The 19,596-nt window shown below is 38.1% G+C and overlaps 1 protein-coding gene across 3 annotated transcripts in view; it reads right to left on the reverse strand.

The window, feature by feature from the left end:
* Positions 1-19,596, reverse strand: part of MSH2 (mutS homolog 2) — an 82,095-nt gene that overhangs the window by 46,566 nt on the left and 15,933 nt on the right. For all 3 annotated transcript variants that reach the window (XM_068987931.1, XM_068987927.1, XM_068987930.1), the window contains one exon: positions 10,781-10,980. In XM_068987931.1, the coding sequence (XP_068844032.1) occupies positions 10,781-10,980 (200 nt within the window). The remainder of the gene's footprint in view (positions 1-10,780; positions 10,981-19,596) is intronic.

Raw genomic sequence — 19,596 nt, forward strand, 5'->3', positions numbered from 1 at the left:
TGACTAATTTAACATTATTTTCTCATCTTTTTAATTCCAGTCTAGAAGTTTTATTAAGTACAATAAACTTTATCTCACCCTTAAATATATTTATGAAATGGATTTAAAAATTCATGTAAGTGGAAAAAAGGTTGGCAAGATGCTGCTAATTAAAGTTTATAGTATTCACACAAATATGAGGTTGGAGTCAAAATATTACCAAATTAGTAAGGAAACCAAGAGTTGAAGTGCAGTGAATCACAGTAAACAAAATAATTCAATCACTGTGAGTAACAGCCTTCAGCACAAGGGCATCTCTGTTATTCCTTCACTGCCAACAGTCACCCTATTAGTTTTTTTTGTTTTATGAAGTATAGTTGATTTACAATGCTGTGTTAATTTCTGCTGAACAACAAAGTGACTCAGTCATACATATATATACTTTTCCTCATATTCTTTCCCATTACGGTTTATCACAAGACATTTTTGACCTCTCTTCCTCCCTCATCACCCTTGCCCTCTCCTACTTTTCAGGTCCTCTGGTCATGTCATCCCCTTTGCTAATCACAGCCACCTGTCCCCATTTCTTTATTTGCAAGTAATTCTTTCTCTGACAACATCCGTTGTTTCCCTTTATTACTACTGTCATTTTGACAAAATAGTAATTTTCTTTCCTACGCTGACTTTCTCTTCTGATTTCACTGATTAGTTATGAGTATCATTTTACACTGTGCTAGTCTCTGTAACAGAAAATATATGCTGGTCTGTGCCGCTGGTTCCTGGTAAAGTTCCTAAAACCCTTGTAATTTCCTAGTGAGAAGAGCAATAGGAGCATCTCATATTCTAATAAGGTGACCTGAGGTGGGCTGCTCACCAGGAAGACCAAGCCATGATTAGGAGTTTGGAATGTTTGGCTCTAACCCCAACTCCTGTCATCCAAGGAGGGGAGAGCAGCTGGGAATGGAGTTAATAATTGATCATGGCTACATGAGGAGGGCTTCCAAATGCAAAGGCCAGAGAACGTTCAGGTGGGCAAGTACATCTATACCAGAATGACATGCTCCCACCTCAAAGGACAAGCGCCTATGTTTAGGAACCTCCCAGACTTGTCATATCTCTTCATTTGGCTGTTCATCTTCATCCTTTATCAGTAAGTATAACCAAGTGTTTCCCTGAGTTCTGTGAGCTGCTCAAGCAAATTAACTCCCAAGGGAGGGGTGGTCATTGGGACCACTTGGTCAGAAGCACAGGTGATAACCTGGGTTTTAGACTGGGTGGAGAGGTTGGAGGCCATCTTGTGGGATTGAGCCCTTAACCTGTGGGATCTGATGCTATCTCTAGGGGATCATGTCAGGACTGAGTTAAATCGCAATTAATTGTAGTCAGTCAGTGTCACAGAAGTTACTTGGTGTGGGGGGGGAACCTCCACACATTTGGCCACCAGGGCGTCACTAATGAAGTTTCTGAGTGTTGCATCTTGACCTCTTTTATCTTGTAAACTGGTTTTAATTAAAGTTTTGCATAGGGATCCATATGTCACATTATAACACAACTGGCTATATGAGAAAGTGTAACAATATATTGGTGGGATAAAAATGTACTAACTGCACACTTAATTTAAAAAATAGTACCAATTTTACAATAGTAAAAATAGTACCAACTGTCAGTTGCTATAAGTTAACCTCTACTGTTTGATATTATATTTTAAATATTAAAAGTTATCTTTTAGTATTTTAAAATATTTATAACGTATAAATTATATTTAGCTAACACCTACTATATTTTAAAGTTCTAGGAAATTATTATGCATAAACTTAAAGGTTTGAGTACCTTTCTGGTATTCCCCCCACCCCAACTCTGGTGTTTTGTTTTTCTATTAGTAAATTCCTGAAACTATTTTTCACTAGGCTCTGCATTTTTTTTAATAATAAAAGTAATAATGTAAAAACGTCAACTTCCAATCTAACTCTAGAAGAAGAACCTGTTAATTTTTTTTAATCCCTCTAGACTTTTGCCCTCTTGTCTGCATTTGAATGGCAAATAATTATACTTTGACAAGTTATTTTCCCAGGAAGGCTTTACTGATTTATAGTTTTAGCCACAAGGTGCACAAGAAAATTTCTCTGCATCCTCACCAACACTGTTTGCTTTTTATTATGATGATCAGTTAGTGTATTTTGGTGACTGAAAGAATAGAAATGCAGAGATAATATGAATATTGACTCAAGAATGTGAAAGCTTTTATCATTGAAGATAAGACTGAAGATAGCCAAGGTAGTGATCTAAGTAGCAATGGGAAGACAAGAAAGAAGACATTTAAATTATACTCTAATAAAAGATAAGATGAGAAAACTGCTACAGGAATTGATGTGTGAGAGGAAGGAAAAAATAATCTTAAGGGGTTACGACTGCAAAGGAAAACCTCAGTTTCCCCCGTTTTCCTTCCCATCTGTGAGTCTTCCTCCTCTGTCTCCTTTACACACACTAGTTCATTTCTGGTCACCAACTGTGTGGAGGTTTCCGCCATACCAAGCGATTTTCTCTGACACTAACTGGGTAAGTCAACTATACTTCCATAAAGAAATAAAGAAAAAAATTATTAAAAATTTTTTCTTAATGATAAGAACAACTGCACAGTTTTGATAGGAACTATATAAACACTACAATAAAAAATGCATTTACCTCACAAAAGACAAAGTCTGCTTCTTGAGATGGACTTCCAAAAGGCTGCAGCTCGTGAGTTATTGTGAAATGGTGAGTCATCTAAACCGGAGCACAAAGTTGTAACACCAGACACGAGTAAGTGTGGCTCACGACACACACGTGAACTGAGATCACAGATGTCTGAGGGGTGGGAGTGTGTGTGAGTGTACGTTTTGTATATTCCTACACTGCTCAGTTCCGCTGGGTGCCAATCTTTTGCATTCACCTAGTGTTTCCCATAGACAAAAATGTACATAAGCAATGTAAAATTCACATTATGCTCAATTATTCCCTAATACAAGAACTACATTAGAACAAGTCTTCACTGTCAAAGCACGTATTAAACAGAACTAACCTTCTATAATTTTGTTTAAAGAATGAAACAACATATACCAAAATATTAATAATGATTACCTCTGGATGGTAGAATAATTACTACAGAGTTTACCTTGCTTTAAAAACTGATAAAAACCAAATTTAAAGAAAATATCTCCGAAACACAAAAACCAGCCAGATCTTAAACTATAGCTTTATATAAACCTAAGGTTTAAAAAGTGCTACATTAGTAAACCAGATTCCTTTTCAGAAATGCCAACTAAATTGCTTTCATATTCTTATCTCCCATTTAGAAGGAAGCTAAGCAATCGGGTTAAAAGGAGGGATTATTATTAAACTAACTTACTGTGCCTCCTGAAAAATCTGTATGCAGGTCAAGAAACACAGTTAGAACTGGACATGGAACAACAGACTGGTTCCAAATTGGGAAAGGATTATGTCAAGGCTGTATATTGTCACCCTGATTATTTAACTTACATGCAGAGTACATCATGAGGAATGCTGGACTGGATGAAGCACAAGCTGGAATCAAGATTGTTGGGAGAAATATCAATAACCTCAGATACACAGATGACACGACCTGTATGCCAGAAGGTGAAGAGGAACTAAAGGGCCTCTTGATGAAGGTTAAAAGAGGAGAGTGAAAAAGCTGGCTTAAAACTCAACATTCAGAAAACTAAGATCATGGAATTTGGTCCCATCACTTCATCGCAAATAGATGGGGAAAAAATGGAAACAGTGAGACTTTATTTTGTTGGGCTCCAAAATCACTGCAGATGGTGACTGCAGCCATGAAATTAAAGATGATTGCTTGCCGGGAGCCAGCATGGGCCATCCCATCCAGGACAAGGTCATGTGGAAGAGAACTGTTAAGCAAGGCTTCCAGACTCAAGGGGCTCCCTAGACCAGCTCGAGCATCTACCCCCAAACCAGAATCTGTCTGTCTTACTATTTTGTGCCTTTCACCAACTCTCCTGACATACAGGGGGCTCAACTTAGGGCTCTAGCTAATAAGTCTCCTGGACATGAGAGGAATATTTCAAATCAAACCCCCTCTGTTAGCATTCTGGCTTGCTTGGCAAATTTATCCAGACTCTTGCAGCTACGCATGTGATTATTCACAGCCTCCCAACTGTGACAGGCACGGGAAGCCTATAACATAGAGCCTTTCAAAAAGTTAAAAGTTATTAGAGTAGTGCTGGTGTAGGATTTCATTATTGGGCCAATGCTTGTTGCTAAGTTCCCATATCTCTTATCCACTGTGCACCTGGGAGTGCATTAGTTAACATAGTTGGAATGTAAGAAAAACAAGTGTAGCCTTGAATTTAAGCACATCAGACCTTTGAGCTAATTGGTTCTTTCTTGTAACTCACTGCACCTTTGCTCTGTGAGAAATGTAACTCTGTTTAGCATTTTCTGAGGCTGACATAGATTAGAAATATAAAGAAAAATACTTTGAGGGAAAATAAGTTTTCTGGTTGATAAAGCAGCCTTTATCAAAAGAGGGTCATAAAATGTCCACAGGCCTCCAAGGCCAGAAGATAATGTACACAACATCATTTGTGGGAAAGATGTGCAGAAAAAATCCTGGTTTCGATAAGGGCAAAATGGAATGCTGCAATGTTTGGGCTGACTCTGTATGACTTTGCATCTTTCATTTCCCTCTATGTACAAGTTAAGGCATAAAAGTCCCTTCTGAAAATAAAGTAACTGGGCTCGCTCGAAGAAGCTTGGTCACCCCGTGTCTTTCTTTTTTTTTTTCTTTCTCTTACTCTCTTTTTCAGGCTGATCCCTTGGAGCATAGAGGCTCCCTGCATTCACTTATCTGCCCAGGTTTCTAAGACCTGAACAGGAAGATGTTCTGCGTCTTCACTCCCTCGGGAGACTGGGAGGGCACCTGTGGCCTCCGTGAACAGGGCAAGCTTCCTTGTCTCGGGCTTTTATTGGCTTTCTATGTAAACCAAGGAATATCAGCCTCTTTATCTCCTCTATTCCTCTCTCATTCATTCATTCATTCATTTGCCAACGCCATTTCTCCTTCGGGTTCCCCTGGATCCTGCAGGGGCTGGACCCTAGCACTTGCTCCTTGGAAGAAAAGCTATGACCAACCTAGACAGCATAGTAAAACGCAGAGACATTACTTTGCCAACAAAGGTCCATCTAGTCAAAGCTATGGTTTGTCCAGCAGTCATGTATGGATGTGACAGTTGGTCTATAAAGAAAGCTGAGCACCAAAGAATTGATGCTTTTGAACTGTGGTGTTGGAGAAGATTCTTGAGAGTCCCATGGACAGCAATGAGATCAGTCATGAATATTCACTAGAAGGACTGATGCTGAAGCTGAAATTCTAATACTCTGGCCACCTGATGTGAAGAACTGATGCTGGGAAAGATTGCAGGTGGGAGAAGGGGATGACAGAGGATGAGATAGTTGGGTGGTATCACTGACTCAATGGACATGAGTTTGAGTAAACTCTGGGAGTTGGTGATGGACAGGGAGGCCTGGTGTGCTGCAGTCCATGGGGTGGCCAAGAGTCAGACACAAATGAACAACTGAATTGAACTATGTCATTTAGGGTTAAAAGCAATGGAGATAAGCAGAAGGTACTTTGGAAACCAGAATAATGAGGGCAGAGGAGGCTTCATAGAAAGAGTGAGGTTTGAGCTCAATCTTAAATATTAGTGGAGTCCATCACATAGACCAGGTAGTAAAGTGCAATAAAGACAAAGTAAAAACGTGCAGAAAAGCATGTGTCACCAGAGCAGTCTGGAGAAACTATCTAGTGAGCAGAGCGGTGCTGCGAGGGAGAATGAAGGAGCCTGACCGAGCAGCAGCAGCCAGGCCAGGCGCAGGAATGGGGCTGCTTCTGGAAGGCTACAGGAAGCAAAGCAACGTGTTCAGAACCAAAAGGGAAGAAATGACACTATCAGACATGCTAAGAAAAGATTACTACGGGTTCACTGAGGAGGAGGTACAGACCAGGGGAAGGAAAATAGCACATATAAGGCTTTTAATTTGGACGTGGATAGGGGGAAGGGTTACAAACGTCAGTATGACACTGTTACAATAAAGTTCATCAATAAAGTAATCTTGATACATACAGTTGTTTTAAGCACTGTCAGAAATTTGCTCCAAATGCAAAATACCATTGTTTTAGGTTGTGCCTCAGCTTTTTAAAAAAATTGTATTCAAGTTTAGTTGATTTACAGTATTGTGCTAATTTCTGTTGTACAACCAAATGGCTCAGTTATACATATTTTTTCACATTCCTCTGCATTATGGTTTACCACAAGATACTGAATATACTTCTCTGTACTGTACACTAGGATCTTGTTTTTTATCTATTCCATATATACTTTGCATCTGCTATCCCCAAATGCCCCATCCTTCCCTCCCCCTCCCCTTCCTCCCTCCTGGCAACCACAGGTCTGCTGTCTATGAGTCTGTTTCTGTTTCACAGCTATGATCATTTGTGTCGTACTTTACACTCCATATATAAATGATATCATAAGGTATTTGTCTTTCTCTTCTGACTTTATTTAGTATGATAATCTCTGGATCCATCCATGTTGTAAATGTGTGCCTCAACTTTTTAATTTTAAAAGATACGAGGAATAACAGAGGCCAAGTATACTTTTAAAATAGCCTTTTCTTTTTCAAAGAGGAGAAAGATAATTTAGAGTAGAGCTTTCATCACTCAATGCAAATCTACTTTCTAAACTGTTGCTGCCCTCTGCTGTCTCTGAGTTTATTTTCGTTTTTTCCAGGAATAACATTGAAATAACATTAAACCTAAAGTTAGTCAAAACTAAAATATCACACGATGGCAGAACTTACTCAATTTCTAGTAATATACAAATATATCTTTTTAAAACTTTTAATGAGTTTACTTTTAAAGACAGCATATTTGATTTTTCCTCATAAATTAGCCTGTTTTGGCTTTCTCCTTGAACTCAGTAGGCTAACAAGCTATACTGAACTCTGCAAAATGCCATTCTACTGTGTTTTTTAAGAAACTCATGAGAGGCACATAAAAAGATGCTCAACACTGCTAATCATCAGAAAAATGCAAATCAAAACCACAATGAGACATCACCTCACGCCTGTCAGAATGGCTATCATCAAAAAGACCACAAATAAATTGTTGGTGAGGCTGTAGAGAAAAGGGAACCCTTGTATTGTGGGAATGTAAACGGGTGTAACCATTGTGAAAAACAGTATGATCATAGAACTGAGAACCCACATGCCACCGAGCATCAAAAGACCCTCTTGACACAGCAAAGATCCCGTAGGCTGCAACCAAGACCTGATGCAGCCAAATAAGCATATTTAACAACAAAAGAAAGAAAGAAGCTAGAGAAAGCCAACTACTGTATGTTATCACTCATATGCAGAATCTAAAAAACAGAACAAATATAACGAAACAGAAGCAGACTCAGACACAGAGAACACTGTTCCCCATATGCTCTTGTTCAGTCGCTCAACCGGCAGGGAGAAAGAATGAGGAGAGGCAACTGAAGGACAGGGTTTAAGAGGCACAGACTACAATGGGTAAAACAAGCAAGCTACACGGATAATTTGCACAGCACAGGAATATAGCCAATATTTTATAATAATTTAAATGGAGCATAATCTATAAAAATACTGAATCACTATGTTGTACATCTGAAACTAACACAATATTGTAAATCAAGTATACTTCAATTAAAATAAACTCCAGACAGGTCAGTTAGTCTCTCAGTGCCTAGGATACACCTCAATTCTCCAACATTCCATATTATAGAAAGAGAAAAGTGTAGCTCTTAGCATCACAAAACTTGGAACCATCTTCCTCCTCTAATACTTTCTATGCTGGGTGATTTCAAATATTTTAACTGGACATCAGTTAACAAACTGACAATACGAAGCATTAAATTTTCATAATGTTATGATCTCATAACTGACTTGTTGAAAACCCTCAAGCACATTTTATTGTTGTTGCTCAGCCACATTAAGCCACATATATGCAGGAAGGTTGTTAAAGAGTGCCACTTTCAAGTCAAATTTCTAACTTCTGTGCACATACCAAGGAATGAGGAACGAGTCCCCAAATAATGTGCAAATCAGTATTTCTTACATTTTTTGGGGGGGGAGGTTACATACGCTTTTGAATATCTGATGAAAATTACAGATTGTCCCTCCCGCTCAAAATATATATACACAAAATTTTGCATGAAATATCAAGATACTGTCAAGAATGCATGCAAGAATCCCAGCTTTAAAGTTTCAGGTGCTGAGTGAAAAGAGGGTCAAAAATAGAACTGGGTTGGCGGCTGGCTATACTTAAGGGGAAGGCAAGGAAAACTGAATCATTATCTTTAAGAAATATCTGCACTCCCACGTGCACTGCAGCATTAATTTACAAGAGCCAAGACATGGAAACAACCTGAGTGTCCACCGAGGAAGGAACAGATAAAGAAAATGTGACACACACACACAGTGGAGTATCATCCAACCGTAAAGAAAGACATCCTGCCATCTGCAACAGCATGGGTGGAACTGGAGAGCATATGTCAAGGGAAAAGGGACAGGAAAGTTAAATGCTGTATGATCTCACCTACATGTGAAATCTAATGAGACCAAACTCATAAAAACAGAACAGAGTTCACGGTTGCCAGAGACAGCTGGGGGAGGAAACGGGTGAAGGTAGTCAAAAGGTACAAATTTCAAGCTGTAAGATTTAAAAGTCCTGGCAATGTAATGTACAGCATGGTGATTGTAGTTAAAAAAAAAACAAAGCAAAACTGTATTGTATATTTGAAAGTGGCTAAGAGATTACATCTTAAAAGTTCTCATCACAAGAAAAAAAGTAACTCCGTGAGGTGAGGTGACATGTTAACTAAACGTATTGTGGTTATTTACACAGTATATATACATATCAAATCATTGTGTTGTAGACCTAAACTTGTACAATGGTATGTGTCAATTACATCTAAATAAAACTGGGAGGAAAAAAAAAACTATCACACACACCAGTGAAACGTGGTTAGGTAAGACTAGACCTTGTTCACTGAATTTAGCAACAAGAAAGTTTCAACAAATGCCATTTCAGTACTATGGGTAGGGCTGAAGCCAGTGCAATCAATGGAAGAAGAAAATGTAGGCTTTCAGAAACTTCACTGGGTACAGGTATAAGAAGGGGACGCAGGGACAAGGAAACCTTTTTTACCTTATGAAGGAAGAGATGAGAAGAGGAATGTTTAAAACAGCTGATATTAAGTGGTAAGAGTGAATTGTTTAGACAGCCTATCTCCGTGACCACACCTCGATTACACCCCTAACACTAATCAATCCCCTGGCACTTCCAGCTGATCCTGCAGAAATGAAGCCAGAGGAGACGCAATCAGGAAATCAAAACAGTAGAAGATATTCATTTATAGGGTGAGGAAATAGAGGCACAAGAAAACACAGAAAAGACCAGTCTCCTCTAATTTCACTTTGGTGGCACTAAATACAAGAGCATTTAAGTCTCACTGGTCTAATGAGAAGCCCTGACTAGAACAGGATTACTTTATATACAATGGTACTCTGAAAACACAAGCAGTTAGCTATTCTTTAACATTCTGCTAGATAAATAAGAGAGGTTATCACAAAATTTAAGTTAAATCTATACTTATTTCGTACCAGTCATCATTGTTCTAAGTCTATCTCCAAAAAAGTTCATCAAGTTTTCACGTAATATTGAAGTTTTGTTTTTAATAGTTCTAAGAGATATTGATTTTTAACTCTGAAACTTAAAATGCTTTATATATTAGACATATACCTTTGTACTTCCTATTCATCGTAGAAACTTATGTCCACTTTAAAAACTATGCTCATACGAGCAATCTGATTTTATCCACTAATATTATATTGATTAACTATTATATGACTCTGCTTACTTTATTCTAGTAGCTTCCCTCTGACTTCAACTGTTACCACCAAGACTTTCTGTCTTAACTCTCTTTCACAGGTGTATTGGAAAGGTTAATTCCAACAGATCTGGAATTAGCCTGCAGTGTTTTCTTAAAGTTCCTACATGGCAGCCCCCTGGTCAAGGCATGAAACATACGAATTGTGTTATTTTGTAATTACTAGTCCAAGGAGATTTAAGGTAGTTCATTCAGCTTAGTAGCATTATGATTGATGATTTGTATCCGGTCTCAGTGAGGCCCCAAGAGGGCTCTGCTGTGGAAGCTAGTTACAGAACAGGAAACCGTCCACAAGACCAGCAAAATATTAAAAAGTCCAACAAAACTGTTTAAAGCTCCCTGGTTGCAGGACGTTCTCCTTACATTAGTGGTCCTTGATCTGAGAAGGTGCACCTCATCAAGGACCTTTCCACGGGTACCAGAACCTAAGCTCCCTGGCCCCACTGCTCTGACACATTATCCTTACTCTAGTGTGGCTGCCAGACTGCATCCTTGCCCTGTAAGAAGCCAAACATTCATAAGCACTGTCATTTCCGGTCTTGTTCATCTTCTTCATCAATCAATCTTGTTTAGCCTCCCCTGTTAGTGCAAGAGACCTATTAATAAACCTCATAATCCTAATATTCATTTCTAAAAAACAAGAATTCTAAACTGTCTCACAACTTCTGGCTTCTGCAATGTAGGCAGAGGGTAACACAAACCTGTTATTAGGAAAACTTAAAGATGAGTTACCAGAACCAACTTTAAAAAGGACAGCACATTTGCTAAGTAAATCTGGAGTGAAGGAAAACAAAAACAAAATAATTTTTTACCTTCATATTTTTCCAAAGCCTGAATAACATTAGGGAGTTGATTTATACCCTGATAGAGTCGGTAACAATCTTGTAAATTTGCCGCTTGTCTTTGAAATTTCTTGGCAAGTCGGTTAAGATCTGGAAATCGACGAAGTAAATCTTCTTGTAAACTCTGCCTCAATTCTGCATCTTCTACAAAAGCTTCTACCAAATTTAATCTAAAATAAATATTAGAATTAATCTTTTAATATTTTGGTTTAGTTGTATATTACTTAATCTTTAATAATTTATTTAATTCTAACAAATTACATTTGAATTAATCTTTAATATTTTAATCTTCAGAATTAATCTTTAATATGAAATTAAAATTTGTCAACTAGGTGCATGTCTCAACTCAAAAACTCTATGTAAGAAGTTTGAATTTATTCTGAAATGTTAGCTTTTTGTAGACAATGGAAAAGTTCCATAACACTGTGATGTAAGCAGTTTCTAATCAGTTAATATCCAAATCTCATTATTGGGACTCCATTGATATTGATACATTACTGCACATGTAAACAATGATCTTTAATGAAACAAAATTACAATTCAAGAATGCTGCCAAACCCAGTATTTATCAGAAAATCTTATAAATTCAAAACGCACTCTAAAATTACCACATGACAGTACAAAGCCAAAATTTTCTAATTAAAAACTGAACTAAGTTTTCTGCTTCCCAAAATCAATAAATTAAATCTTACTTTCCAGAACTATAAAACATGCAGCTTATATTGCTTTTATAATTAATTGGAGTTAGTGGTTTTCCATTTTTTCCCTGTAAGCCACAGCAAGAAATATACTTTTACATCATGACCCAGAACACCCATGCACAGATGCTGTAGTGGGCAAAATACGCTACCTCAAAACATGCCATGCTAGTGTCTGTAAGGACTACTTTGGTCCTTGAGGACTATTTAAAGTTAAGAAAAACTGAGAAGAAGCAAAAACAAAGAAAGCTCTTTGCCTGTCCTTATACGCCCAAAAGCAGGACATGAATTTACACAGGTACCCCTCCCCCACACTTTTTCTTTGCCAGGAAGGACAACAATTAAACTCAAATTTAGACCCTAATCACCCTGGAGATGGCACCAGAGGAACCACGTAACCCTACCAACTATCTTTTATTGACCATTAGCTTCCCATACATTTACCTTCCCAGTTTGTAGCCCTAGAAACTCAAAGTCCTTCCCCTTTGTCTTGTCACTTTGAAAATTTATTGTTTCTTTGCTAAGATGCTATGTAAGCCCAAGTTCTAGCTAACCCTAGAGTTACTCATCACTGAGTGCTGCCACGTGTAAGCATAAACTTCTGTTTGTTTTCTTATTAATCTGTCTTTTGTCAGTCTAATTCATAGGGTCACAGCCAAAGAATTAGAAGAGTAGGAAATTAGCAAAGAGAATAATTATTTAGGAAGAATTAGGAAAAAGGAATTTTCCTCCTTGACGATATATAATTAAAATAGGTTTCACAAGACAAAACCTACTCTTACTAGATGTGGTGCACGCTTTTATTTTAACTTTTCAAAAATGCTGGTTATCACCTGCTACACTAATTTCACAACCTACCAGTGGGTCACAACATGCAGTTTGAAAAACTATATTGTAGATAGTACTGAAGTATTAATAACAGCTGAAAGGTAAGCTTCAAAAGACAGGCCGTGGGCACAGCCAATGATCCTAGGTTTAGAACACTATCAGATGAACAATCATTTTCCTTTAATCCTCAAATTACACAGAAACAGGGAAAGGAACCAAATGAGTTCTCTAAATTTCTTTTCTCTGATCTGTCCATCAACACTTACAATTCCTGCATCATCATCATGTTCATCTAGCATGTCACATAAAGGGGAAACTACACTGCTCCTGGAGTAGCCGTATAATGACAACAGATGTTAAAGCAACGCTTCACAACCTTGGTGATGTTGGCATTTAAGCTGGATAACCCCTCTGTTGTGAGCTATTGTTATTCTGTGCAGTTTAAGAGCATCCCTGAATTTTACCCACTACACTCTTCCCAGACTAGCAATTCAAAAACGTCTCCAGACACTGCTAAAAATGTCCCAGAGGCGGCAGGGTGGGAGAGGGGGATAGCCCCTAGCTAAGAGTCACAGGATTAAAAGATCTTGAAGTAAAAAAAAAAAAAAAATCAGCTTTTAAAAGATGAAAATAAAGAGAAAAACAACAAACTCTATAGAATGTCAAGATAGTGGAGAGGGAGTTGGTAGTAGATATATTCGTTGTAGCAAATGCCAAATTAGTGGGAACATGACTGCTACCAAACTTGAATTGTGAACCAGTCACAGCCTATATGTACAAACAGAATAATTCAGGCACTTACTGCTCCAGAAAAGATTTCTCTGGCTTGTTTGTACTCTAGATTTTAACAAATAAACAAAACTGAGTAAGGGATGCAACCAGATCACACAGTCCAATAAGGCAAACTTGGGCCTTCCTAGCTAGTTCTCTGGCTCTAGCTGGGCTTCTGAGTTTGGTCCAAGATCACACACATCAAAATCACTTGGAGGTGGGCCCAAAGTGGGACCCACCTGTGACTCGGCGATGAATGAGTTTCTCAGGTGATTCTTCTGCAGGCAACTGTTTGAAAAAAAAGTCTTGAGTCCTAAAAGTCACAAGAAATTTCTGAGTTCTCATGATAAAGCAGGAAGAGAAGTTCCAGGGGGTCAGGAAAAGGATGAAAGTAACCTGATGCTGGATGACCTATCTCATGTCTCTTTTTCTCTTTTCTTTCTAAAACTTGTGCATCCTTAGGCTACTCTCCGTAAATGATAAGAACACTCCTGGAGAAGATATTTCCTTTTTTTTTTTAATTTTTTTTTTTTTTTGCCACACCACACAGCATGTGGGATCTTACTTCCCCAACCAGGGATCCCCAATCTACACCCCCTGAAGTGGAAGCATGGAGTTTTAACCCCTAGATTACCAGGAAAAGTCCTATATAGAGAAGGTATTTCTGATCAAGACTCTCCCTACGATTCTTTCCTGTTCCATGAAATATCTTATCACTGTTTCCTCTAAACCTGATCACAGAATCTTCAGTAACCAACACTGCTCAAGAGCATAAAACCCCACAGAATAGAGAGCCCAGAAATAAACCCACACACATGCAGTCAATTAATCTTCAACAAAGGAAGCAAGAATATACAATGGGAAAAAGAAAGTCTCCTAAGCAAGTGGTGCTGGGCAAGTTGGACAGCTGCATGTAAATCAATGAAATTAAAACACACTGTCACACCATACACAAAAATAAACTCAAAATAGCTTAAAGACTAAAATATATTACATGAACCATTAAACTCCTACAGGAGACTGTAAGCAATAACATTTTCTGACACAAATCCTACCAATGTTTTCTTAGGTCAGTCTCCCAAGGCAGCAAAAATAAAAATTAACAAATAGGACCTAATCAATCTTACAAACTTTTGCGTGGCAAAGGAAACCATAAACAAAATGAAAAAATAACCACAGACTGGGTGAAAACTTTGCAAACAATGTGACCAACAAGTGCTTAATTTTCCAAATTTACAAACAGCTCATATACAACTAAGTAACAAAAACCCAAACAACTCAATTGAAAAATGAGCAGAAGACCTAAGTAGACATTTCTCCAAAGAAGACACATAGGTAGATGGCCAACAGGGACATGAAAAGATGCTCAACATCACCAATTATTAGAGAAATGCAAATCAAAACTAGTGAGGTACTACCTCACACACTGGTCAGAATGTCCATCACTAAAAGGTCTACAAACAAATGCTGGAGAGAAAAGGGAACCCTTCTACACCGTTGGTGGGGATACAAGTCGGTGCAGCAACTTGGAAAACAGTATGAAGGTTCCCCAGAAAACAAAAAATAGAATTACCATATGATTCAGCAATCCCATTCCTGGGCATATACCCAGACAGAACTAAATAATTCAAAAAGACCCAGGCACCCTTATGTTCACAGCCGCACTATTCTCAATAGCCAAGACATGGAAGCAACCTAAAGACGAATGCATAAAGATGTGGCGTGTACGTACATGTGTACACACACACATACACACACTGGAATACTACTCAGGCATTACACACACACACACACACACACACACACACAATGGAATACTTCTCAGGCATTTTACACACACACACACACACACACACACACACACACACACACACACAATGGAATACTACTCAGGCATTAAAAAAGAACAAAATAATGCCATTTGCAGCAACACGGATACAACTAGAAATTAACATACTAAGTCAGAAAGAGAAAGACAAATACCATATGATATCACTTATATGTAGAGTCTAAAATATAACACAAACGAACCTATCTACCAAACACTAACAGACTCAGGGACATAGAGAACTGACTTGTGGTGGCCAAGGGGAAGAGGTGTTAGCAGATGTAAGCTGTTACATATAAAACAAGGTCCTATTGTATAGCAAAGGGAACTGTATTCACTGATAATAAACCATAATGGAAAAGAATATGAAGAAATATAAAACTGAAGCACCCTGTTGTACAGTAGAAATGAACACATCATAAATCAACTGTACTACAATAAAACAAACAAACAAAAAAAGGAGCATAAAGTTCCAGTAAGAGTATTAAGAAGTAAAACAGCAAGAGAATGAAGAAGCTTCTAAAAACACATAGGACAAGGCAAGATACACAGTCCCCTCAGTCTTTGGTCTGGGTATCATTAAAAGTCTAATAAACTGCTAGTTTCACAAGTCTATTCAATAAGCCATTTCAGAAATAATTACAGTATTAGTTTATGTTCTGGCTAACAGAGGTTTTTTTTTAAAAAAAAAGACTGCTCTACTGTTTCCATGACAATGCCATTTTCAAATCACAATTTCAGAAGTAACAAAGTTACTGTTGGCAAAACAAGGTATACCTATCAATCCTACTCAAAATTACTCCGCTGTCACAATTTGATACATTAATTTTCAAGCTGACTAGAATATAAGATCATTTTGGGGGTCAGTTTCTCTCTAAAATTTCAAAAGAATTATAAAATTAGTCGTGAAATTTTTGATATTTTAAATTCACCATTCTTTCCATTCTTTAAAACCACTATTTCTGATCTCACTGTATGAATAATCGGCTGAAATTTCACAACAGTATATTTATATGGCTGAGAATAAATTTGGTACCTAAAGAACTACAAGATTTTGTTCTTCACATGGTTTAATACAGACAGCACCACTCATCTGATACATTAAATAGATAATCTGCGAGGTAGGGTTGAGAAAATTAAAAAAGAAAAAAAAATGGCCAAACATATAAGAGAGGAATATGCTTTCAAAGAACACTGAATCTAGTGAAGAAGGACATGTCTGTTCTTATAGTCAGTGCTGAATAACAAATGAGATATAAAATGCAACAAAATGTGATGCAAGAAAGCAGGGAACTCCCATGGGAGCTTGGGAACCACGTGTTGATCTCCACTATCTCCCGGAGTTTGCTCAAACTCATGTCCATTGCGGTAGTGAAGCTGTCTTATCTCATCCTCTGCTGCCCCCTTCTCCTTGTGCCTTAAATCTTTCCCAGCATCAGGGTCTTTTCCAATATTCTGAACACTCAGGATTTAAAGAGATAGGATTTTGAGGAAAATACTTGGGAAGGAATGGCGGAGCAGCAACAGCAGAGACTTGGCGGGAGAAGAATACAGGACTCAACAGAAGAAAACTGAAGGAGAGAACAGGGAAAGAAGAAAACTGTAACCAGAAGCAAAATGAAAATGCTGCCTTTGGAAAGGAAAGAGTACAATTTCCTCTTGTGAGACAGAACCAGGGAATAGAAAACTGAAAACTGAAAATATAGGCACATTTTGAGACTGCAAGAATCAGGGAGGAGACCATCTGTTTAAGTACAGGAGAAGTTGAATGAAAAATACAAAATGCTGCACTGGTCACTGTAATAAGTCATATAACAAAAGTAACACCAGGAAGCAGTGAAAGCTAGATAGCTTGAAAAGTACAGTGGATTCAATTTGCATTGTGTGACCTCTCCAGCAGCTTTTAATAGAGAAAGAGGGGCCAGTTTGACAAAGGGCTAATGGGGTAAGAAATTCTATGTCCCCCATGAATGCACTGGAAAAAGGGTTGCCTTCGTGGTACAGGCTGGATAGGAAGGCAAATAAAATTCAAAGGGACTAGCAGATCAGTCCAGAAACCAGAATAAGGGGTTTCACTAAACTTGATCTGGAAACAGAGAATACAGTGGTGGGAAGGCAGTGGAGTCACAGCCCTCCTGTTTGTCCTCTGAGGCCAGAGCAAAGCTCTGCTGTTTCAAAGAAACTGCACTCACTGTATGACCTCCAGACGTCTGTTTCCGCACAACACTCACTACCAACTAAAGACATCCTTGCACAGAAGGATACTTAACACAACCTGGAAAGAAATGTAGGTCTAATCTGAATACAGCCCCGGAAGTACACTGCCTCAAGCAAGAAGCATGATATACTATCACATGAGCACCACCACCATTTCTACATTTATAGGAACTACTTTTATTTGGAGACATATTTCAAATAAAACTGCCATTAAATGTCATATAAAAATAATTTTAAACTAGAAGGCAATAAGAATACCAAATTCAACATGTGCAAATGGTATCATCAGCAACTTCAAGAGTGAACTATGTCCTATGCTAACATATATTCAATGTTCTTTAAAGAAGTCTAACAATAACAACAAAAAAGGAGAATTCATTAAGGCTTCACATAAATCTATGGAAAGGCAAAAAGCAAAAAAAGTCCTAAAAAATTAAAACTAATGGTAACAGCCCTAGTGCCATGTGCAAATCTGAGGATTCTTAATAGTAATACGGACAGAATTCTTGTTATAATTCCTAATTTGACTGTTAGGAAGAAATACCCAGAAACTCACTTCTTGAAGGTAGTAACATAGCAAGTCTCACTGGAGATTAAAGTACTTAAGCCAACAGCTAGCTATAAAGTATTGCCAGTGCAAACAGGTTTTAATGAATGGAAAAATGAGCATTACCACACATAAAGCTATTCCACAGGTATAACTTAAAAGCCAAAATAGTACATTTCATTTCTGATGTTAAAATTCAACTTGGATCAAATTAAACACAATTGGTAGAAACAAGAAATAAGAGCCTGACAATGACTGAAAAGCAATCCTATTTTCACTGTTATTTCTGAACCTATCACTGGATGGCTGGATGGCATCACGGACTCGATGGACCTGAGTCTGAGTGAACTCCGGGAGATGGTGATAGACAAGGGAGGCCCGGCGTGCTGCGATTCATGGGGTCGCAAAGAGTCGGACACGACTGAGCAACTGAACTGAACTGATAGCTCTGGAATAGATGTATCCATCAAACTCAAAGATCTAGTCACAACTGTTCCTCTGTCTGTTCTAGTAAAAACAGAAAAGAGAGAAATCTTTGCTTTCCTTAACAGAATTCCCTGCAGAGCCACACATATTAACTCCTCACGTAAGTTTCAGAAGGGTGGAGTGGAGATTTCCACCACCTCTCTGCTAGAAAATCACCGCAAAACAGTGACAGTAAGAACAAAAGCTTGATTCGATATGCAGCTCTGAAGAATAATCCATCTAAATCTTAAATGCTCACAGAGGGAGACAATGAGAACCCCAGCAAGGCATAAACCAGAAGCATGATGTATCACAGCAGGCGGAACTGAGAAAGGGTATTTTAAATAAGGAGACTGGCCCAAGAGAAGTCTGCTTTAAGGAGTATAGCTTTGTCTTCCCGCTCTGGAATTTCAGCACTGGGCCTTGAAAACCACAGACCTTCCTAATTGCTGGTTAAAAAAAAAAAATTCTCCCCAAGATAGAAAGGAGAAAATATTTCCTCATCCTACAGGTGCAGAAAAACAGATCATGATCTGACTCAGAAAGCCATTCTCACAAATCGTATTCCTAATTAGTCAGTCTTGCAAGGGTATCAGATTTTGGAAATTATTGCTATGTCCTATGAAAATAACCTTTAATTATAGCCAAAAAATTAATTTTGGTATCTTGCCTTCTAAATAACTTGTTACTCTGGTAACAGTAAGTGATGTCTCAGGTTTTTGAAGGGTCCAAATACAAGCACGCTCTAGCTGTTAAACCAGAAGAGGACCACTGACATGTGCTCTGTCCCTACAAGCCCAAAGTTAAAAATGCAACCAATGACCTAGAGCATGGGAATTTAACTACCTATCCTTTCAGAAACAACAGAGATGAGGGAGAATGGATATACACTTCTACTTGTGCAGGCACAGACTTTCCATGGAAGGACACTTGAGAATCTGATTAAGACCGGTTGGTTGCTTCCAGGGCAAGTGTTGGCAATTCACACAGAGTACAATAAGGAATGTGTCCCTGCTGCTGTGCAGAGGCCCTGAGGAAGGGAGTCCTGGGAAACCGGGAAATAAGAGCAAGAAACTCAGCACTGTATCTCCTTCTGTTCCATTTCACATTTGACTCATGTAAATGTAGTCAGTCACAAATAATTAAAACAAAAACCTGTAAACTGCCTTAATTACTTGCAAATATCCAATCCTTCCTATTTCTTATTTTGTTACTAAATCCCACTCTTCTCCAGCAAACCTGGCTTCAGGAAGTTACCTTAGCATTTCAACTTCCATATTTTCAACGATATGTCAACTTACCCACAATTTGCTGACTTCATGAGTTATTTTTATTGTAAGACCCTTTAGAATCTACAGGATCAATGCTTAGCTTGGTAATTATCTGCCGTGTCTTATGATACTGATCAACTATTTTATGTTTGCCTGGCATA

Source organism: Capricornis sumatraensis, chromosome 1 (assembly GCF_032405125.1).
Source record: "Capricornis sumatraensis isolate serow.1 chromosome 1, serow.2, whole genome shotgun sequence".
In the NCBI taxonomy this organism is placed as follows: Eukaryota; Metazoa; Chordata; class Mammalia; order Artiodactyla; family Bovidae; genus Capricornis; species Capricornis sumatraensis.